General features: G+C 30.3%; 2 protein-coding genes across 2 annotated transcripts; both read right to left on the bottom strand.

Moving 5' to 3' along the window:
* Window positions 1-2273: 2273 nt before the first annotated feature.
* Window positions 2274-12179, bottom strand: LOC135954379 (uncharacterized). The gene is made up of 8 exons (XM_065504526.1): window positions 11986-12179; window positions 6709-6865; window positions 6486-6648; window positions 3957-4090; window positions 3409-3869; window positions 3227-3344; window positions 2917-3095; window positions 2274-2852 (listed from the first exon to the last, which is right to left on the bottom strand). The coding sequence occupies exons 1-8, from the start codon at window positions 12171-12173 to the stop codon at window positions 2486-2488; spliced, it is 1767 nt and encodes a 588-aa protein (XP_065360598.1). The 5' UTR covers window positions 12174-12179; the 3' UTR covers window positions 2274-2485.
* SmE (Small ribonucleoprotein particle protein SmE) lies at window positions 5265-6006 on the bottom strand. The gene has a single exon (XM_065503654.1). The coding sequence runs from the start codon at window positions 5926-5928 to the stop codon at window positions 5644-5646; it is 285 nt and encodes a 94-aa protein (XP_065359726.1). The 5' UTR covers window positions 5929-6006; the 3' UTR covers window positions 5265-5643.
* Window positions 12180-23922: the final 11743 nt, after the last annotated feature.

The following is a 23922-nucleotide window of genomic DNA, read 5'->3' as shown; positions in this document are numbered from 1 at the left end:
TTTTGTATGAATAATGTATTGAAATTAATTTTTCAGTAATTAGAAATTTTTCGAAATTAAGTTCGAATTTTCGATCATAAGCTAAAACTAGTGAAAATCATATTTACTATTGAAATATACATAAATCAAATACGTTTTATTTATTTTTCTTAAGAATTTTGAGTTTCGAACATCAAAATCAAGTTAAAATAAAAAAAATTTAACAAAATTTTGTTATTTTTATAATGATTTTGTTATTTTTGTATGAATAATGTGTTGAAATTCATTTTTCAGCAATTAGAAATTTTTCGAACTTTAATTCGAATTTTCGAACATAAGCTAAAACTAGTGAAAATCATATTTACTATTGAAATATACATAAATCAAATAGATTTTATTAATTTTTCTTAAGAATTTTTAGTTTCGAACATCGCAAACTAATTAAATTAAAGTAATTTTAACAAAATTTGGTTACTTTTGTAACCAAATTGAGGTAAAATACTTTTTTACTAATTCAAAATAAACTACATGAAGTGAAAATCGAATTTTCTATTGAAATTAACATAAATTAAATTTATTTTATTAATTTTCATTTAGAATTATTAATTTCGAACTTAAATCAGTTGAAAATAAAAGAATTTAAAAAAAGTTTTTCTCATATTTCTTGAGAGTTTCGTGTTTCGAACATTAAAATCTAGTTAAAATGAAGGATATTTGACAAAATTTTGATTAATTTCTATGAAGAAAGTGCTAAATTAAGTTTTAGTGGAATAAAAAATTGTTCGAACTTGAATTCGAATATTCGAACATAAGCTAAAACTAACAAAATCTGAATTTACTATTGAAATAGTCACAAATAAAACACATTTTATTAAGTTTACTTGAGAATTTTGAACTTCGAACATCAAAATCTAGTTAAAATTTAAAAAAATTAAAAAAAAGTTCACAAAATATCACTAAACATTTAAATTTTATTCCATTCTTTTTAAGATTTTTTTTTTTAAACTATGTATTGATTAAATTAATTACTTTACCTACTGTAGGGCGTCTGCTTGAAAATTCAGCTACAAATACAAAAGATTTTAAACTTGTTAAAAGCATTATTATCGAAAAGATTTATGGGATCAAAGCGATTTGAAATAATAATAACAAACACATCAAACCAAACCACAATTCCAAATTAGTTAGAAATAAAAAAACACATACAATTCATATTCAAAAATAAATGAAACCAGCTGCTGCTGTTAAATTTGAATGCTGGTTTATGCAGCTCGATTTCCAAAGTAGGAATTGAAACCCAAAAAAAAAAATACAAATAAAATAAATTTTAATTAAAGCAAAGTATTAAATAAAACACTAATAATAATCACAAAATATTTATGAATACAAAAAAAAATACAGTGAAACATTTAGTGAAAAGACAAACCAATGAGATTCAAAAACAAATCTCAGTTTTTTTCTCTCTGCCTTTAAGTCCGTTTTATATAGTTTTGACTGTTTGCCATAATTTGTTGGCATCCCCAAGATTGCATGTTTATTGTTTTAGGAACGCCACACAAAACAAACTATAAAAAAAATGTATTAAGTAGTATTTAAAATTATGCACTGATTTAATTTCAGTTTTTGTTTCTTGTTATCTAAATATAAGATCGGTTTTTGTAGGTAAAATTTCCTGCTGTTTTCTTAACAAGACAATTTTTTTATGGAAATTTATCATGGCAGCAAATTCCAAAAATGACATGTTTATGACAGTTTAATGACAGCGATAACCAGCTTTAAAAGGTCAAGAGTAAAATAAGCTATTTGTATTTAAAGTAAATTCAAATAGAAATAAATTTGTTAGAGATTTAATTACCTTTAAAGATCATTAATTTGAGTTATAATGGTTTGAAGGACCATTTGCTTGTTGCAATATAATTCTGTACTTACATTTACAAGTTTCTGGCACAGATTCTGAAAAATGGCTAATTTATTCGACAATCATCTCTAAAATGTCAAGAGTAAGATTAGCTTCTCTTATGTAGAGCAAGAGAATCCATTTTTGTAAAGATTTACCAACATATTTTTCCAGAAATTCTAAAAGTCTCGAACTTGTGTTTAATATAAGTTTATGTTGGTTCGAAGGACCATTTTTGTTCCAGTATTAGTTAGATTTGTAAGTTTCACACAGTCAAAAATAAAATAAGCTTTTCATATTAAGATTAAATTTAATATGAAACAATATTGGCTTTGATTTAGCAAAATTTTTCTTTATAGTTTCTAAAGATCTCTAAATTTAGTTTAACTTGAGTTAATTATTGATCGAAGGACCATTTTTATTTTTGAAATATTAGCATTGTTTACAATTAGTTAGATTTCTAGGTTTTAGTTAGAAAATAATATTGAAATTATTAATTAAAACCTATAAATCATTTTAATAGCTAAACAAAACTATTATTTTCTTTATTAAAATCTAGATTTTAACATATATTTCTTACATTGCTACGATGTATAAAAAAAATCGTCATTAATATCTTTCATATTTAGCTTTTGCCAAGCTCACACTATTATTGCCCATATTATTATTATTCATCATAGTATTGGAGTTATTTAAACCGCCCGTAGAACCATTAGTATTTGTTAAACTATTCGAGTTATTCGTTAAACAATTAGAGGAACTGCTGTAAGTAGGATTTTGATTTAAACCGGGGCTAGACTGTGCCACCGTATAAACTTCATAGTCGTTAATGGTGAAATTATAATCGCCAAACAAGGTTTCATAGGAGGCACTAGGGCCATCATAGGAATGTGGTAGATTAGAATAGGAATCTTTGTTGGTATTGCAATTGTTGGCTATAAGCAAATCGGCGCCAGCACCAAATATCGGGCCACAGCTGTAATAAATACAAAGCTTTATTAAAGAAATTGTAATATAAGTCAATTTTTAAAAGAACTTACTCCGGATGATAGCATATGGCATAAGGTTTCTTAACTATATCAAATTTGAGGGGAGATTCAGCCACACCAGCATTTAAGGCAAAGAGAAATGCTCTATCCGATTGTATGTACACACCCTTGCGTGAAGTTTTAGCCCAGGCCACATCCGTAAAGCCACCACTAATTTCACCATGGGAGCCCTTAAAGGAAAAAAGAAAATTTTTAAAACAAAATTATTATAAACCAACAATATTGGTAAAAATAAACAGCTTCAAATTGAAAAATGATTATTTTTCCAAGGAATTTTTTCTAATTTGTCACAAATATTTACCAAACATATAACATAACATTGCGCCACACCATCACAATAGCGATGAAAAGCCGTCGAAGAGAATCCATGTGTAGAGGCGCGATATAATAAACGCCAGGACTGTTTGGCACAACCATACCTAGGAAAAAACAACATAAAAAATAGTTATACTTATCAACATTTATGAATAACAAACTCCCTACCAATTATTCAAAACACTTTGCAAATGTAATTTATCATTTCTCAATATCTGAGAGCCAGGAAACATATTCACCGTCAATCTGGGCTGTAGTCTCTTATCACCATCCATTTTAGCACTAAAACTGCCACCAGCACCCATACCAAGCATGCCACTTAGACCACTACCACCGCCCATGCCCGCACCTGAATGATGACCCGGTTTATTATTTGAATTTTGCAAGGCCGCATAACGATAACGCTCTAAAGATAGTTCCATGGGTACAGCCCCAGTAGGTTCAACTTCTTCGGCAAATACTTGACTGTCGATTAGCAATAAACGTACATGACACATAACACCTTGTAATTGCTGGCAAACACGGACTCTTTCCTCTTCATTCCAATGGGCAGTGGGTTGGGTAACGCCGGCATGATTTTTAGCCCAGGCTAAAACACAGCGCCACACATCTTCCTCTTCTAGGCAGAACTAAAAACGGGGACATAAATTAATTAATTTAAGATGAAATATAATTGATTCGAAACTATAAATTATTTCCTTTCATTGATAACTTACATAATCCGATGATATCAACTTGATTAGTGCCTCCTTTTTCAAATTCAAAAAGGCATTTGTTTTGACGCACTCATTGGCATTTTCTCCAATATAGATGATACAGCGCTCCATGAAAGAAGCAGCACATTTAGCACCTAGAAAAGAAACATTAAAGAAAAATCACACAAAAACTATCAAAATATTGTTCTATATAGAACTATATAGCAGACATTCTCTATAAAAAATCTTATGCTCTTGGACACGAGCCTATATTTTCTATAGAAAATTTACTGCTCGTGGGCCCGAGCCTATATTTTCTATAGAAAATTTACTGCTCGTAGGCCCGAGCCTATATTTTCTATAGAAAATTTACTGCTCGTGGGCCCGAGCCTATATTTTCTATAGAAAATTTACTGCTCGTGGGCCCGAGCCTATATTTTCTATAGATAATTTACTGCTCATGGGCCCGAGCCTATATTTTCTATAGAAAATTTACTGCTCATGGGCCCGAGCCTATATTTTCTATAGAAAATTTAGTGCTCGTGGGCCCGAGCCTATATTTTCTATAGAAAATTTACTGCTCGTGGGCCCGAGCCTATATTTTCTATAGAAAATTTAGTGCTCGTGGGCCCGAGCCTATATTTTCTATAGAAAATTTACTGCTCATGGGCCCGAGCCTATATTTTCTATAGAAAATTTAGTGCTCGTGGGCCCGAGCCTATATTTTCTATAGAAAATTTAGTGCTCGTGGGCCCGAGCCTACATTTTCTATAGAAAATTTAGTGCTCGTGGGCCCGAGCCTACATTTTCTATAGAAAATTTAGTGCTCGTGGGCCCGAGCCTATATTTTCTATAGAAAATTTAGTGCTTGTGGGCCCGAGCCTATATTTTCTATAGAAAATTTATTGCTTGTGGGCCCGAGCCTATATTTTCTATAGAACATCTATTGCTTGTAAACATTTTCTATAGAATATCGTCTGCTGTTGGATGTGAGCCTATATTTTCTATAAAAAATCTACTGCTCGTGAACAAGAGCAGACATTTTCTATAGAAAATCACTAGATTTTATATAGAAAATGTCTGCTATTGATCAAGAGCAGTCCATTTGTTCACGAGCAGTATATTTTTTATAGAAAATATAGGCTCACATCCAACAGCAGACGATATTCTATAGAAAATGTTTACAAGCAATAGATTTTCTATAGAAAATATTGGCTCGAGTCTACCTCTCGTGAACTAGAGCAGACAATTTCTATAGAAACTCTCCTCCTCCTGTTACCGAGCTTAAATTTCCTATTAAAAACTTTAGTAAGCTCAACTATTTAATAATTTCCTTCATTCCTTTTATTTTTATTAAATTTATTTTACATTTTATGATTTACTTTAGACATATTAAGGGAATTCATAAACTTAAATGCTGTTGTTAGATTTTACTTCATTCTTTCTTAAGTATAAAACACAAATTTATACCAAAAAAATATTTTGCAACCTGAGCATTTTCTTGTTCTATAAAAGAAAAATTCTTATTTATATATTTTTATGTAGTTATAGAAATAAAGGACATCATTTTTGTTAAGTATAAATAAAAACTTAAACTAAAAGTCTTTTACAAAAGACTCCAACGGCAGCTCTTTCATGTTTTTTTTTTTTGTTAACTCCAGTCCTCCGGCTGCCTGTTTGTTGTTTAGATATCCAGTTAAATCTAACCTCAATCTTTGGAGGGGCTTACGTTTTGTATGAGAGTAATATTATCGCCCTTAAGCATAATGCGTCCTAGGTTTTTACGTGTTCTGGTCTTGACCCACACCTCCTCGGCATCGTCCAGCACCAGATTCATGTATTCATCGAAACCCACAATGTGTCCCTCAATTCTTAGATTGATGTTTTCATACAGCCACACTTGAACGCGGGAACGATTTTGTAAATAACGAAAGATCAGGTTAATGGGTTGGACCATCACCTTTTGGACCTTCGTGTTGCCTTTGAAGGACATGTTGGAACAGTTTTCAGCTTAGAATTTCCGAAAATTACAGCAATTTTAATGAGTTTTGTGGCAAAACGTTTATAAACCGGCGTCTGTTTTCTTTTTTTTTGTCACACACGAAAAAATGCTTTATGTCAAGCCAAATGTCAAAATAAGTGACGTTTAGTTTTCTTATGTTCAGTGATTGTAAACAGTGTGTTTTAAAGTGTGTTTAGTTGGTATAGGTTTATTTGGGTTGATGTCTTTACTAAGGTAATAAGGAGGTGAATATAATAAATATTAATTCACCAAATAATCCGTTTATGTAAAAAATGTTCATCCTAAAAGTATGCATTATGGTTTTTCATAAAATTGTAATAGTGGTGAAAAAACAACCAAAATATATTTATTTGTGGTGTGTTTGGTGTAAAGTTGGATAAAAATGAATTAATTGCGTTTAAAATGCATTAAACCTAATTTTTTTTTAGAAAAATACGACTTCTATAGATCTTAAATCTTCTATAGATCAAAACTAGTTGATATATTGTATGTATTTTAAATTTGTATAAATATTTCCTTCAACTCACCCGCTTTTTCATGTATTTCCATGACTGCTGTCAAAAATGTACAAGCATTGTCCACCGACAACGTTGCTATAACATGATCCTCACAGGCCGATCTCAACTCACAACAGCCCATATCCTGGGCCAAAGTCATCATTTCAAAAACACGAGAATCTTGTAATAAAATCTAATTTAAGACAGAAAAAATATTTAGTTTATTTTGATTAAATGAAGATATAAATAATACCTTGGCTGTGTAGACATAAAGCACAAATTGTCTTAATACTTCGGGATGTACATGGGGCAGTCTTACTGCTGTGGGTGAGCCAGGGGTCGCAGGTGACACGGAACAGCCGGGTATGCGACAAAATTCACCGCGTTTGTTGGTCTTGAAACTTTTGCAGCTAAAATTAAAGATGAAATTGATTTTAACAAATTAAATTTTTTCAGATTTTAAATAAGTAGTGAAAAAGTACTCTTTACAAAAAGGCAATTTTGAGCATGTTTCATTTGCAATAATTCCACATTTTTATGGAAAAATATTGATTATTTAATGTTTTTGAAAAAGTATTAAAAATACTACTATTTTTCAAAATGCTAATTTTGATATCTCAAAAACAAAAATTAAAAAACAAAACAAAATTAAAAGCATAATTTAATTTTTATAAAAAGTATGTAAAAATTTTTTAGGTTAAAGTAATAATTTTATTAAGTTTTTTAGAAAAAGTATTAAAAATACTACTTTTTTCTAAATATAAATTTTATTATTTCAGTGTCATTTCTTACTCATCTTACTTATTTTTAACAAAATAATAACCATATTTTAATTTTTAGAAAAAGTATTAAAAATACTACTATTTTTTGAAAGTGATTATTTGGTGTTTTCAAGTCATTTATATGAAAAGTTATATACAAAATATAAAAATTTGTTAATTTTTTAAGACAAAATTGGCATATTTAAAGAAAACGTACTAAAAATACTACTAATTCTAAAAGACATTTTGAGTATTTCCAAGACACTTATTACAAAAAATATATGAAAAATTTAAATAATCTATTTTTGACAAAATTAAAAGTATGATTTTATTTTTATAAAAAGTATTTGCAAATTTTTTGGTTAAAGTAATAATTTTATTAAGTTTTAGAAAAAGTACTAAAAATACTACTTTTTTCTAAATATAAATTTTATTATTTCATTGCCATTTCTTATATATTTAGCCATTTTTTAACAAAGCATAAAGTTTTAGAAAAAGTAGTAGAAATACTACTATTTTTTGAAAGTAATTATTTGGTGTTTTCAAGCCCTTTATATGAAATGTTATATACAAAATATAAAATTTGTTAATTTTTTAACACAAAATTTGCGTATTTTAAGTTTTAGAAAAAGTAGTAAAAATACTACTATTTTTTAAAAGTAATTATTTGGTATTTTCAAGTCGCTTTATATCTGGATTACTAAGTCATTAATATAGATAATATGGATATCTAATGATATATATTTCAAAGACCTTTGCAACGACGTATATAAGACCATAGTAAGTTGGGTAAAAATTCAAAAAATTTTTTAACCCGAATTTTTTTTTCACCAAAAGTTTTTTATCGCTAAAAATAAAAAAAAATTAATTTAAAATTTAAAAAAAAAAAATTTAAATTTAAAAAAAAAAAAAATTGGAAAAAAATTTTTTCTAAAAAATTAAAAAAAATACTTTTGAAAAAAAAAAAATTTTTTACCTAAAAATACGATGTATATAAATAAAACCATAGTATGTTGGACCTAGAATGGGTCAAAACCAGAAAAAATATTTTTTAACCCGAATTTTTTTTTCACTAAAAATTTTTTTCGCTAAATATTAAAAAAAATAATTTTAAATTTAAAAAAAAAATTCAAATTTAAAAAAAACAATTTTGTTTTTAATAAAATTTTTCCCACAATTTTTTTTCACCAAGAATTTGATATCAACTTTCCGAAGCACTTAAACTACTTACAAATATGATTGCTAGCTACATCAATATTATACCCGATTAAAAAAAAAATTTAAAATTTAAAAAAAAAAATTAAAAAAAAAAAATTCGAAAAAAAAATTTTTCCAAAAAATTAAAAAAAAACAACTTTTAAAAAAAAAATGTTGTTTACCTTAAAATACGATGTATATAAGACCATAATATTAAAAAAAATTCTAATTTAAAAAAAACTATTTTGTTTTAATAAATTTTAATTTTTTTAAACCAAAAATTTGATATCAACTTTCCGAAGCACTTAAATTACTTATAAATATGATTGCTACATCAATATTATAACCGATTAAAAATTTTTTTTTTAAAATTTAAAAATAAAAATTCGAAAAAAATTTAAAAAAACAATTCTAAAAAATTTTTTTCCAAAAAATGAAAAGAAAACTAAATTTTCTTTACCTAAAAATATTAAAAATTTTTATTTTGAAGTATGATTTGGTGAAGGGTATATAAGATTCGGCACAGCTGAATATAGCTCTCTTACTTGTTATACCCTTCAGCTTCGTGAGAAGGGTATATATAAGTTTTTTTAATAAAATTTTCCACCAAAAATTTGATATCAACTTTCCGAAGCACTTAAATTACTTATAAATATGATTGCTACATTAATAATATTGATATTTACTATCGAAAAAATCCAATTTTATTTCGCAAATTCTTTTCACCAATTTTTTTTCTCATCAAAATTTTGTTTTTAAAAATGCGGGATTTTTTTTTTAATTTTTAACTTTTATTTCGAAACATTTCTACAATAAATAAGTAAGAAAGTATGGTCGGTCAAGCCCGACCATATAATACCCTCCACTAAGTAAAAGAGCAAAAACATTTTTCTTTTAAAATTTCAATAATTTATATTCATGAGTGATTTTCGGAAGTGGGCCTTATATGGGGGCTATGACCAATTATGGACCGATCACCATGAAATTATGTTGTGTGATTTATGTCTCTATGAAAGTTTACTGTGTTGAATTTTGTGAGTATACCAACATTTTTAAGCAATTTATGCACGTTAAAGTGATTTTCGGAAGCGGGTCTATATGGGAGCTATGACTAATTATGGACCGATCGTAACAAAATTTGGTGACATGAATTTTGTGTATATAAAACTTATTTGGAGCGGAATTTGTGAAGATACATATATAAATTAAACATTTATGACCGATAAAGTCCAATTTCGGGAGGACATTTGTATGGGGGCTAAGTGAAATAATGGACCGATTTCAGCCAGTTTCAATAGGCTTGGTCCTTGAAGCGAAAAAATAATATGTACCAAATTTCATCGAAATATCTTCTAAATTGCGACCTGTGCTCTGCGCACAAGGTTTACATGGACAGCCAGCCAGCCAGCCGACCAGACGGACATCGTTTAATCGCCTCAGAAAGTGATTCTAAGTCGATCGGTATATTTTAAGGTGGGTGTTAGACTAATATTTTTGGGCGTTACAAACATCTGCACAAACGCATTATACCCTTCCCACTATGGTGGAGTAGGGTATACAAATTATTCAAAACAAGTTGACCGCGCCACTGGCTTCGCCCGCTAGCATTTACTAACGATAGTTCTTCAAGTTTCTCCAACCCACATACACCTGCCTGTTCTTATTTATTTGCAAATAAAATATCTAAATTTGTATTGCATACTTTAGGGAGCTTTTTTATTACAGGACTTCAAAAAAAAATTCCCAGTTTTACCCGAAATTTTTGAAATTTTTTTCTTTACAAATCTCCTGAAAATTTCGAATCGAATAAAAAACAAGTAACAGAGCTATATTCGGCTGTGCCGAATCTTATATACCCTTCACCAAAATATACTTTAAAATAAAAATTTTAAATATTTTTAGGTAAACAAAATTTAATTTTTTTTCAGTTGTTTTTTCGAAATTGTTTTTTTTTTTTTTTAAATTTTAAATATTTTTTAATTTAAAAATTTTTTTTTTTTAGTTTTTAATTTTTTTTTTTTTAATATTTTGTGAAAAAAATTTTGATGAAAAAAAAATTCGGGTTAAAAAATATTTTTTTCCGATCGTTGCACAGGTCTTTGAAATATCTATCATTAGATATCCATATTGTCTATATTAATGATTTAGTAAGCCAGATATGGGTCAAAAATCGAGGTTGTCCTTGTTTTTTCCTTATATCTCAGCCATTTGTGGACGGATTTTCTCGATTTTAAATAGCAACCGAGCAGGAAGAATTTCGGAGATTTTGATGTATCATTCGTGTATGTAAGTTATTTGGGGGCTTTAGAAAGTTGATTTCAACACACAGACGGACATGGCTATATCGACTCCGCTATCTATAACGATTCAGAATATATATACTTTGTGGGGTCGCAAATGAAAAATGTTGAAATTACAAACGGAATGACAAACTTATATATACCCTTGCCACTCATGGTGAAGGGTATAAAAAATCAGCCAAATCGCCCCAGCCGTTCTCGCGTGATGCCATTACATACATGGACCATTTCATTTTTATATACATATATAGATATTGGCCATTGTTAGCCATGACCTTTTCTCATCTTTCTGGCAACATATGGAATCCGAGCTGCTTATCTTTTTAGGCCAACAACGAATCAAGCCAATTTCGGATACTATGTTCTGAAGTGAAGAGTATCCCAGATAGAACGTTCTTAGTTGGAACCGTTAGTTGGACGGTGCATGGTCTGGACTTAGCAGTTGAGGCGAAACTTCCCAAAAATCTCAATCATTTCTTTCATTCTTATTTATACCAAACCAATTACTCTTGTCATCATATTACACCAGCAATAATTAAATAACAACATAGCGGTAATTAAAATAGCAAATTAACACTTATCATGAAAACTGCTTTTTAAACACACTACAAATCATTCTTGCCGTTTTAAATCATACATTAAAGAATTTCTTTAACATTCTTTCTACTGCAATGACAAACTCATAATAAAACACATTTCGCAATTAAACGCTTTAGAAAGAAGTCTTAATAAAGGCAAGAAATTTACACTTAATTGCAAAAAAGAAATGAAAACATCATTATTATTGTTAAAGAAGAAAAAAATAATAGGGTGGGAATTAAAACACAATTAAAATTATTACTAGTTTTTTAAAAAATTTTAAAGAACATACCACCACCACGCAGGCGATTAAATTGTAGACAATTGATATATGCCGCTTAAAAATAATTCCCATTTGTAGTTAAGTTGTGTATATGGTTTTAAAACGCAACTTGCCACCAAACATGCAAACTGTTGTGTTTATTAAAACTCTATATTTAATGAACAAGTTTTTTTTTATTTATACTTTATAAGACATAACTCTCACAAGAGGCATTAATGTTTAACACACACTTTGTAGGAAATTATTTTAAAGAAAAAAAAAGTAACATTATGCAGCAATTTAAACAAAAACAAAATTATGGTGCAATTTAAACAGTTTTTCTTGGTTTCTTGCTTGCGCTCTCTTTAGTTAAATAGCCAAGTTAAGGAATGTTGGTTAAAAATAAAAAAAAATAAAAAAAAAAAACTTACCGAGCCATCATTATAATACGATGGGCATAAATACGTTCCTCTTCGCGACCACATATAAATACCACATCAGCACTATCCTGATCTTCGGAGAGTCTTTGTAAATCATCAATGAGTTGCGGCAAACCGGCCACAGATTGTCCATCACATATTAAAGAGGTGGGACAGGGAGGCGGTACACGTGTACCCATTGTTTGTTGTGGTTACTTAAATGCAACAATATAAAAACAACAACAGCAAATATAAAATGAGCCAAGTTTTGTTTGTTTCAAGTTTGTAGCTAAAATCTTTTGTTTTATTTAAAACAAGGCTCAAGTTTGTTTTTTAAATCTTTTGTTTTAACTTACACGTGCGTTTTTTTTTAAATAAAAATCCTTAATTTTAAATAACAACAACCAGCAAAACACAATAACAAAAATCTGTGCAATTTTTGTTTATGTTTACAAACAAAACATCTGTTTCTTTTCCAGAGATTAAATTAATTCAATACTTCTCTCTCTATCTCTCTCTTGTAATTACTCTTTTGTTAAAGAAAAAAACTGTTGTTTTTTTTATTTTGTGAGTTTTCGTAAACAAAACATACACAAAAAATACCGAAAACAATTCAATACGTATAGCACGCGCTTTTTTTTCCAAACAAACTGGTTTTTACTACCATTAAAATACTTTTAAAAAAAAGCACCACAAAATTTATTTAAACAGCAGAAAATTGTCTATACACTATTCATTCATTGCTTGTTCTTTAAGATTTAAAACAATTATTTAATAAATTTAAACATTTCTTTAAATATTTAAACAAATATCTGGAATTTTTTTTAGCAATTTTACTGTTTCATTCATGTAAACTTAAAAGTTATTTCCCTTTAAACTTTTTGTCCACTTTAAACTTTTAAGACTTGATCGTATTTTTGCTTGTTATAACTCTCGCGTTTTCTATAAGACTGACTGACTGCATTAGTTGGTTGGCTGGTGAACTAAACTATTCAGCTTTGCGCGATGCTCATCGTCAAACACACAGGTAAGAAATTGGTCTCTGTTTTTGTTATTTTAGTTTTCTTTTGGGACTTTTTTTTTTTTTGGTTTATTTACTAATAGAAAACTGTAAGTTTAGATTTAATCAAAGTTTAAAGCCTACTTTGGGGCTTAAATCTAATAAGAAAATTTAAACATAGCAGGGCAAGTTTTTCATGCTTTTTTGCATGCAATATATGAAAAGGTTCTTGAAGCTTCTTAAGAGTAAATATAAGCAGAATAACCTTCTGTTTGTAATTTACACAATACATATAATTTTACGACCCTATAAAGTATATTCTGGATCCTTATAGATAGCGGAGTCGATTAAGCCATGTCGAGACAGGCAGACCTGTCTGTCTGTCTGTCTGTCTGCTTCTCTGTCTATCCGTCTGTCTGTTGAAATCAACTTTCCGAAGCCCCCAAATAACTTACATACACGAGTCATACATCAATATCTCCGGAATTCTTCCGGTTCGTTTGCTATTTAAAATCGAGAAATCGGTCCACAAATGGTTGAGATATAAGGAAAAAACCAGGACAACTTAGATTTTGACCTATATCTGGATTACTAAGTCATATAGACAATATGGATATCTAATGATAGATATTTCAAAGACCTTTGCAACGACCATAGTAAGTTGGACCTACAATGGGTCAAAAAAATATTTTAAAAAAAATTAAAAAAAAAAAAAAAAATTAAAATTTAAAAAAAAATATTTAAAAAAACAAACGAAATTTTTTTTTTCCAAAAAATGAAAGAAAACTACTTTGGAAAAAAATAAATTTTGTTTACCTAAAAATATTTAAAAATTTTATTTTGAAGCATTTAAGATTCGACACAGCCGAATATAGCTCTCTTACTTGTTATATAAATATTTGGTATTGGTGAAAAACTTAAGACATTTAAGATTGATATTTTATTGAAATGAAATAATTTTATAAATTGTTAAGACGTCATTTACCTTAAAAAATTATCTGCTGCGGGTAGTCACCTTGAGTCTTCGAGCAAGGTGCAGAGGCTTAATCATCCTAAGCATATGATCTGTCCTCAATGTTAAGAGCGGCTGTGGGGTTCCCTACATCAAGGGTTGCTGTAAAGTACAATGAGGTTCTGTGAGTCAAAAAGTTGTTGGTAAAAACAAAAATCCAGAATGCATCTGACTCACATTGAGCGGCATCCTGGTCTGCGTCAGACTCCAGAAGAACGACAGTGTCTTTTCTTATCTCTGCTAGAGGTATAAACTAACAAAAGCCCCCCCCCTTGAACTGTCAAACAAAGAAGACGACTCTATGTCCTTGGTCGAGGGTGCTAAAATCTCCAAGGGTAGCGTGAGTACTCAGGCGGAGGCCACAGGTCTGAGTGCCACTGGAGCTACTGTGACTGCGACGATCCAGACGAATACTCCGGGTCTATTAGTCGGTGATGCTAATGGGGTAAACGAACCAAAGAAACCAAACAGATTTCAGACCAAACAGGAAAGATTGACTTTGGACGACAGTGACGACAACCTCTCAGATCTGAAAGGGTTAAACATTTATGAGACTGATGAGGAGGACTGGTGTCCTCTGAGCCGCTAAAAGCTAATAGGGACGAATGAAACTCATGACCCTGCAAAGGGAAACCCAAGACAGAAAAACAAGAAACAGAACAGAGAACAGAACGAACGGAAAAGATTGGAGGGCTACAAATGCTTTCTTCGGTATGTCAGGACGTTGAACTCCTGTGTCCTTGAACACCAGAAATAAGGGACTTGGCACAGACGACTGGACGATTGAACGAGGACGCTCGAGGAGAAGACAAGGATCTATGGATCAAAATCCCTCCGACTCCTACGTCTCTCACAAGGTTTCATTAAGTACGGGCTAAAACAACTCCGGTTGATATTGCCTGCGGTGAAGTGTAGTGATGAACTCAAGCGGCCTGAAAGTGGTACAGCATCGGACAAATTTCTGCGCTTCATGGAGATGGACACGTGGCCTTAATCCAAGAACTCTGGCTTGTAGCCAGTAAAGTTCGAGAAGTCTGGTCACGAAACTATGTGCTCCATTCTCCAACTCCTGAAGGTAAAGTAAAGAGCTGTATTTTGGTCAGGAAAGACATTAAGGCTTTCCTTCTATCTAATTACATGTCTGGTGACTTATCGCTAGTTGCACTAGAGCGACAAGGGTTACCAAACCTAATGATATCTTCAGCGTACCTACCTTAAGACGAAGATAATCCGCCCTCATAGACTGGTGCCACAAAAGGGAACATGGTCCCCATCATAGTCTGTGGGGGAGCTCGGATATAAATGACAGGGTTGAGTTTTTCTTCAATACCTTCTATCTACTAACTTAAGTGTTTGCAATAGGGATAATAGACCAACGTTGCTCAATAGCATCAGGGAGCAGGTCATTGATATTACTTTGGTAGGGAATACGGACTCAGTTATAATTATTGATTGGAGAGTAACACTTGAGTCCTCATTTTCCGAATGTGATCAATACAAAAGATCAATACATGGCATTAACATTTGAAAATTATTTCGAGCATATGATCACCGATGCTGTTATTGACGAAGCGCATTCTGGATGTCCAATTTTGGGACACTTTTTTGAGCATTACTGGCCGTATGTCAGGAATAACACTAGAAATATTGCACTCCAAGGCGTCAATTGTTTGCTGGTTTATAGGCATAAACCGGTAACTTCACGTGGCCCAAAAGGAAATAATCGAGAGGATTGGAGGCAAATTGAAAGGTCCATTTCATGAAATCATGTTATATCTCGCCCGAATCCATATTTTCAAACAAAAAATCATTGATCACGATGCCGTAACGATCTCTATTGATCGTAACGCAAGCTCCTGCTTCATTTTTGAAGAAATAAGGTCCGATGATGCCATCTGCGTGTAAACCTAACCAGACGGTTTAATCTTCTGGATGTAATGGAGTCTGTAGGGTCTGTTTTGGATTGTACTCACGTCATTGGGATAATTTTGTTTATTAACAAACACGTTAAGCCAAAAATGAGCACACAATTTTGTGATAAAACATCTGATTAGTTTCCAACAGCTCTAGAGCACAAGAACGTCACATATGATGGTGTCGTGGCTTTAATTCCTGCACCAGCTGGAATTTTATACGGGTGTAAGCCAAGATCTTTAAGTAAAATTGTCCACATACTGTCCACGACCGACAACGAATCGATAAATTTGGATCTTCTTGCACACTTTAGTTTATAGCGGCGACATTATCTTCAGAACGCACATTCCTTGCGCCATAAAATTCACTAAGTCGTCTATGAGTTGCCCGAATCCATGACTAATTTTCAATGTAAATTTGGATAATTTGGTAGCGTTGTTCAATCGTCAATCTATTCATGATGAATTGCCAGAGTAAACTGATCATTAATAACAAAAAGTGAACGCAGTATGACAGTTCGTTTGACAGTTAAGCTTTTCGTAAGTTCTATCCATAGAGAACATAGAGCGGAAACTAGAAAAAAACTCAAAGAAAAAAAATTACTAAAAATAATCACACATACGAGTGTTGTTTTTGTTTTCACATAGTTATTTCTACTAATACATTGTCACCACTTAGGTTTCTGACAACTGAGTTAGGTCTTTGGCAGGAGAGTTTCCGCTCTATGTCTATTCTCTATGGTTCTATCTTTGGTTATATGAAACATTAAACATATTTCATTACAATTTAAAGCCTCTGTTAAAATTTCGCAAACCAATCATTATCGTACAATTCATCTTTAATGTCATCGATTTGCAGATTTTCAGCTTATTTATTGTTAATGACATTTTCTCTCTCACACAAAGAAATCCCCAGCTCCAGCTGTGTGTAAAACTGCAAAAAAAATTGTCAACTGGTCCGATTATTTGATTAACAATTGTTATCAGTCATTATGACACCAGCTTTTCCACTTGTTTGCAACAAAATTCATACAGTTTTTTGTTACAATCAGTTTTTGATTTTTTTCTTTTACGATTGTTTGGCTTCAGAATTATACATATAAGCATAATTTTTGTTTTTTGCTAAAGTGGCAGTGGTAAAAATAACGATAAAATTTAATTACTTTTTCATTGCTTGACAATTTTTGTGTGTGTTTTCTGTTCAATTCTGTTTTGGGTGGTAGTTAAAAACGAAGCAACTTTTAACAGATGATAAAAACGACAACAAAAATGAAAATTATTTTATTTGATTTGTATAAAATGTAAAAGAGATGTGTAAAACCAAACAGAAAATAAAAGGAAAATCCTCATCAACAACATTTATAACAACTTGACTGCCGCACTCATGCTAGACAATACAACGAGAACGCAACCAATCAAGGATGTGGAGGAGAAGACAGTGGAAAGCTTTTGTTATATAAACCTTAACCTTAAACCTTAATTATAAAATCTAATTATAGTTTAGAAAAAAAAAGATTTTTGTTAAATCAAATTGTATCAAATTTGGAAAGATTTTTTTTGTTAAAAAATTTTTTAGTCAAATAAATTGTTGTCCTTTTTTCTATATCCTTGAATTACATCTAATTTTTTTAGCTTTGCCCCACTGTGCTTGGGGGACAATAATACAATCAAAGTTTCATCAAGAGGATGTTGAATGAGAAGTGGAATTTAACATTTGTTTCAATGTGTATATTTAAAACTATATGATTGAAATTCGTTTAAATTTGCATTTGTTAACAAACACACACACAATTCCAGCAAACACTCTCATACATCCAAAAATACATGTGTGGGTTTTAAATTGAAAGGGTGATTAATTATGAGAATTTTTTAATTTTAAATCTTTATTATGGCCCGAAGATCATGTTAAAGATCATTTGGCAATTTTCGATCACTCTTTCCATTATTGCTATTGATATCTCGTGAATTATTCGAATAAATTTGGCTGGCAAGACTTGAAGACTTTTGACTTCAAGGAATTAATCCAGAGGCGTGATATCACGCGATCTAGGTGGCCAGTTGTCAGGCCCGTAATAATGCCAAATGTTGTACGCATCACGATCTTAAATTTCAGGCAATAAATAGTCAGTTATCATGGCACGGTAGCGTTCGGCATTGTTCTGTTTTGACCCCAGTTTTAATGAAATATAGAGCGATGATTCCACCAGCCCATAAACCGCATCAAGCAGTGGATTTTTGTGGATCATAGCAACGTTATCATGGCGCTGTAGCGTTCGCCATTGACCGTTATGTTCTGTTTGACCTTAGTTTTATTGGAATACGGACCGATGATTCCGCCAACTTATAAACTGCACCAAACAATGGATTTTTGTGGATCATAGCGCCGTTATCATGGCGCTGTAGCGTTCGCCATTGACCATTATATTCAGTTTGGCCTTAGTTTTATTGGAATAAGGACTGATGATTCCACCAGTCCATAAACCACAACAAGCAATGGATTTTTGTGGATCATAGCATCGTTATCATGACGCTGTAGCGTTCGCCATTGACCGTTATGTTGTGTTCGGCCCCAGTTTTAATGAAATATGGAGAGATGATTCCACCAGTCCATAAACCACAACAAGCAGTGGATTTTTGTGGATCATAGCGCCGTTATCATGACGCTGTAGCGTTCGCCATTGACCGTTATGTTATGTTAAGCCTCAGTTTTAATGAAATATAGAGCGATGATTCCACCAGTCCATAAACCACAACATTCAGTGGATTTTTGTGGATCATAGCACTGTTATCATGTAGCAATGTAGCGTTCTCCATTGATGATTATGTTCTGTCCAGACTCATTTTTAATGAATGATGATTCCATCAGCCAATAAGCCAAAAAAACCAGTGAATTTGTGACGATGTATCGATAGTTATCTTGTTCATCAGCCCAAATGCGGCAATTTTGTTTATTTGTATATCCATTTAGCCAGAAATATGACTCGTCACTAAACGAAATTCAGCGCGAAAACATTGAATCTTCATTGAGCTGTTTCAGAACCCATTGACTGAAATTAAAGCCTAAATTCAAGTCCGCCGGTGTCAATTCTTAAATGAGTAGGCAATAAATAGTCAGTTATCATTGCACAGTAGCGTTCGCCATTGACGGTAATGTTCCGTTCGGCCACCAGCCCATAAACCGCAACAAACAGTGAATTTTTGGATGTAGATGTTACAATAGCTCGAGAATCTATCCGGATTTCTCATATCAGCCCAATTTCAGTTTTGTCCAGACTCATTTTTAGTGAATGATGATTCCACCAGTCCATAAACCACAACAACCAGTGAATTTGTGACGATGTAACGATAGTTCGGCAATTTTGATTATTTGTGTATTCATTTAACTAGAAATATGACTCGTCACTGAAAGAAATTCGGTGCGAAAACATTGAATCTTCATTGAGCTGTTTTAGAGCCTATTGACTGAAATTAAAGCGTAAATTCAAGTCCGCCGGTGTCAATTCTTAAATGTTAGGGTTTTGAAAACCTTTAAACCAAGATATTAATGTAAAATTCCCCAAATTGTTCCATACAAAAGTGAGCAAGATGCTGCGCATGACATCGAATCGATTGGTCCAAATCGTTGAACCGAATAAAATATTAATCGAATCAAAATAACATGTCTTACTAATGATTAAAAATTATGGTAAATTTAAATTAATTTTTCTTAAATTAGCGAATATTCGTTGAACAGATTAACCGAATAATCGAATAAAAACCTTTTTTTAATAGCATTAATTCTTTTACAAATCATATACACATTTTTTAATAAACAGCTTTATAAATCTACGAATAATCGTTGAACCGATTAATCGAATAAAAATAGCACTTACTTACTAATAACGATAATTTTTCAAAGCTGTATTTGTTTAAATTAAATATTTTTATTATTTTAATTAAATCAATGAATGTTAGCTAAACCGAATAATCGAATAATAGCAAAATTAACATAATAACTAGCGAATAATCGTTTATCCGAATAAAGGATTAATCGAATCATAATAACATTTCTTACAAGCGTTAACAATTGTTTAAAATTTATGGTTGTTTTATATTCAAAATTAATAAATTTATAAATATGTATATAATCGTTTCTGCAAGTAACCGATTAATCGAATCAAAATATCATGTCGTACTACTGATGAATAATGGTTCAAAATTAAGGTCATCTTTATTTTTAAAATAAATTTTTCTTAAATTAGCGAATATTCGTTGAACCGATTAACCGAATAATCGAATAAAAATCTGTTTTTTAATAGCATTAATTCTTTTGCAAATAATATTCACATTTTTTAATAAACATTTTAAGCTTTTATAAATCTACGAATAATCGTTGAACCAAATAACCGATTAATCGAATAAAAATAACACTTACTTTATAATAATGAACATTATTCAAAGATTGTAGTCATTAAAATCAAATATTTTTATTATTTTAATTAAATCAATGAATGAGGCAAAATTTACATAATAACTAGTGAATAATCGTTTATCCGAATAAAGGATTAATCGAATCAAAATAAAATTTCTTACAAGCGTTAACAATTGTTTAAAATTTATGGTTGTTTTATATGCAAAATTAAATTTTTAAAATAAATTTATAAATATGTAATCGTTGCTGCAAGTAACCGATTAATCGAATCAAAATATTATGTTGTACTATTGTTGAATAATGATTAAAAATTATGGTAAATTTAAATTAATTTTTCTTAAATTAGCGAATATTCGTTGAACCGATTAACCGAATAATCGATTAAAAATCTGTTTTTAATAGCATTAATTATTTTGCAAATAATATTCACATTTTTTAATCAAAATTTTTAGCTTTTATAAATCTACGAATAATCGTTGAACCGAATAACCGATTAATCGAATAAAAAGAACACTTACTTTCTAATAATGAACATTTTCCAAAGATTGTAGTCGTTAAAATTAAATATTTTTATAATTTTAATTAAATCAATGAATGAAGCAAAATTAACATAATAACTAGCGAATAATCGTTTATTCGAATAAAGGATTAATCGAATAATAATAACATTTCTTACAAGCGTCAACAATTGTCTCAAATTTATGTTTGTTTTATATGCAAAATTATTTTTTTTAAATAAATTTATAAATATGTAATCGCTGCTGCAAGTAACCGATTAATCGAATCAAAATATTATGTTGTACTATTGTTGAATAATGATTAAAAATTATGGTAAATTTAAATTAATTTTTCTTAAATTAGCGAATATTCGTTGAACCGATTAACCGAATAATCGATTAAAAATCTGTTTTTTAATAGCATTAATTCTTTTGCAAATAATTGTTTAATAAACATTTTAAGCTTTTATAAATCTACGAATAATCGTTGAACCGAATAACCGATTAATCGAATAAAAATAACACTTACTTTCTATTAAAAATAACATTTTTCAAAGATTGTAGTCGTTAAAATTAAATATTTTTATTATTTTAATTAAATCAATGAATGTTAGCTAACCGAATAGTCGAATAATAGCAAAATTAACATAATAACTAGCGAATAATCGTTTACCCGAATAAAGGATTAATCGAATAATAACATTTCTTACAAGCGTTAACATTTTATTCAAATTTAAGTTTGTTTTAAATACAAAAGATTTTCAATAAATTTATAAATAATCGTTGCTGCAAGTAACCGATTAATCCAATCAAAATATTATATTTCAATGAATGTAGTCATTATTTGTTACAAATATAATAATCTGTAAATGAATCACCCTTTCTAAAGGAGTACGAGGATGTTGATATTCAACACTCTTTTTGTATTATTTGTTGACGATATGATGATGCCTACAAACACCCCGCACATTTCCAGATTTACATATAATAATAACAACAACAACAATAGCAACAAAATCCATAATGGAAATGTAATGGTAAAAGAAAAACAAAACCAAAAAATCAACCAAACAAAAAAACGCAACACTACACAGTGGGGCAGAATCAAACATTTTTTTGGAAATAAATAGAGCATTTCTAAACGGCTGGTCCGATCGGGATAAAATTTGACGTGGGCGTAGGCAAGGAGTATTTGATTTTAAGTTATTAAAATGGGACTTTCAAATGCTCCAGGGGCGTCACTAGAGGGGCTCGAAATAGGGTACCTTCGACATAACAATTTTTATAGTTTTGGAAAGCGCTCGGCTAGATCTTGAAAAAAGTGCTTGCTTGTGCTGTCTTATAATTTACGAGTTATAGGCATTTCAAAATTGAAATTTTAAAATTTTGCCATATCTTGGTCCGCTTTCTTAAAATATAGCAAGTACTTTTGGATCGAATGGACTCGAATTTTTATTTGTTAATTATACAACTAAATTACCAATAATATACAAATGATCTCAGAGCAATATCAATTATGGATTCAAAAATAAACGATTTTCAATTTAAAAATTCAAAAAATAGTAGATTTTTGCTATTTTTTGGCCGAAAAAAAAATTCTTTAAGAACGTATAACAATTTTATGTTTTTCTGTTAGGACAACATTTTGGTATAAAAAACATGTGCTATTTTTCAAATATGTCGCCCCTACTCCCTACGGAATTTGACCTATTTTTCATCAAAATTTGAACTTTGGACCACAAGTTCTAAAATCCCAAAGCGGTGATCAGAGAACGGAAAGCAGCTTTGGAAACCTTTATGTGTTCCCTATTTATCTTCTAAGTATTTTCCCCAGCCTTGAAAAGGAAACATGGAACCTATGGGCAAAATGGGAAAAATACCATTTTTGGGATTCTCGCTTCAATTTTAGGAGTTTTTTCCAAATTTTTTTAAAAAAAAATTTTAAAAAAATAAAAAAATTTTAAATTTTTCAAAAAAAAAAAAATTTTAAATTTTTCAAAAAAAAAAATTTGGAAAAAACTTTTTTTTTAAAAAAAATTAAAAAATAATTTGGAAAAAAAAAATTGAAAAACAATTAAAAAAAAATTAAATTTTGTTTACCTAAAAATATTTTAAAGTATAATTTGGTGAAGGGTTTCTTACTTGTTGATCTATATATGGATTACTAAGTCATTAATATTGACAATATGGATATCTAATGATATATATTTCAAAGTCCATTGGAACGATGTATATAAGACTACAACAGTAAGTTGGACCAACAAATGGGCCAAAATCGGGAAAAATATTTTTAATCCGAATTTTTTTTTTCAACAAATAAAAAATATGAAAAAAAAAATTTGTTTAAAAAAGTTTAAAAAAAATGTAAAACCAATTTTGAAAAGTGAGAAAATTTAAATTTAAGCAATTTGCCACTTTAAAACTCCGGCCTTCAAAAATATTGCACTTACAGCATATGTAGGGCCCATTTTAATAACTTAAACTCGAATACTCCTTGGCTACGATCACTTCAAATTGTATCCCGATCGGATCAGCCATTTATAAATAACAGATTTATTTCCAAAAAAATTTGATTCTGAACCACTGTGCACTGAGAGAGAGAACAAACAAAAAATCATCATCATCAACAACACAATTCTCCATGAGACTCAGTTCAGTGCAGTGTTTGTGTACAAATGTGTGACATTAATGTTTTGGCTCAGTGATGGTTGTTGGTGTTGATGATAGGAACAGTAGCACCAACAACAATAAAAACAACAACAACAACAACAACATCAGCAACCAGAATTACAATGAAATAATCAACGTTGTTGTTTGTTACTGATGTGATGTTCATGAACAAAATAAAAACAAACAAATGAACGTAACAGCAAAAACTCTTTTGTCTGTAAACATTCAGAGACACAATTAAATCTGAGAACATGTACAAACGTACATACATACATACTTTACAAATGACATTAACAAATAGAGACACATCCAAACAAATTCACAGAATTACAACCAACCCAAAGAACCAACCAATCTCTGCAACAACCCACAATCACCTCCCGAGACACATATAGAAGAACAAAGTAACACAGAACGTTGACAATTTTATTGTCATGTGTTACAAT

This window comes from Calliphora vicina, chromosome 3 (assembly GCF_958450345.1).
Source record: "Calliphora vicina chromosome 3, idCalVici1.1, whole genome shotgun sequence".
Lineage (NCBI taxonomy): Eukaryota > Metazoa > Arthropoda > Insecta > Diptera > Calliphoridae > Calliphora > Calliphora vicina.
Note: the sequence above shows the minus strand (reverse complement) of the source record. Positions and strands in the feature narration are given on the sequence as shown.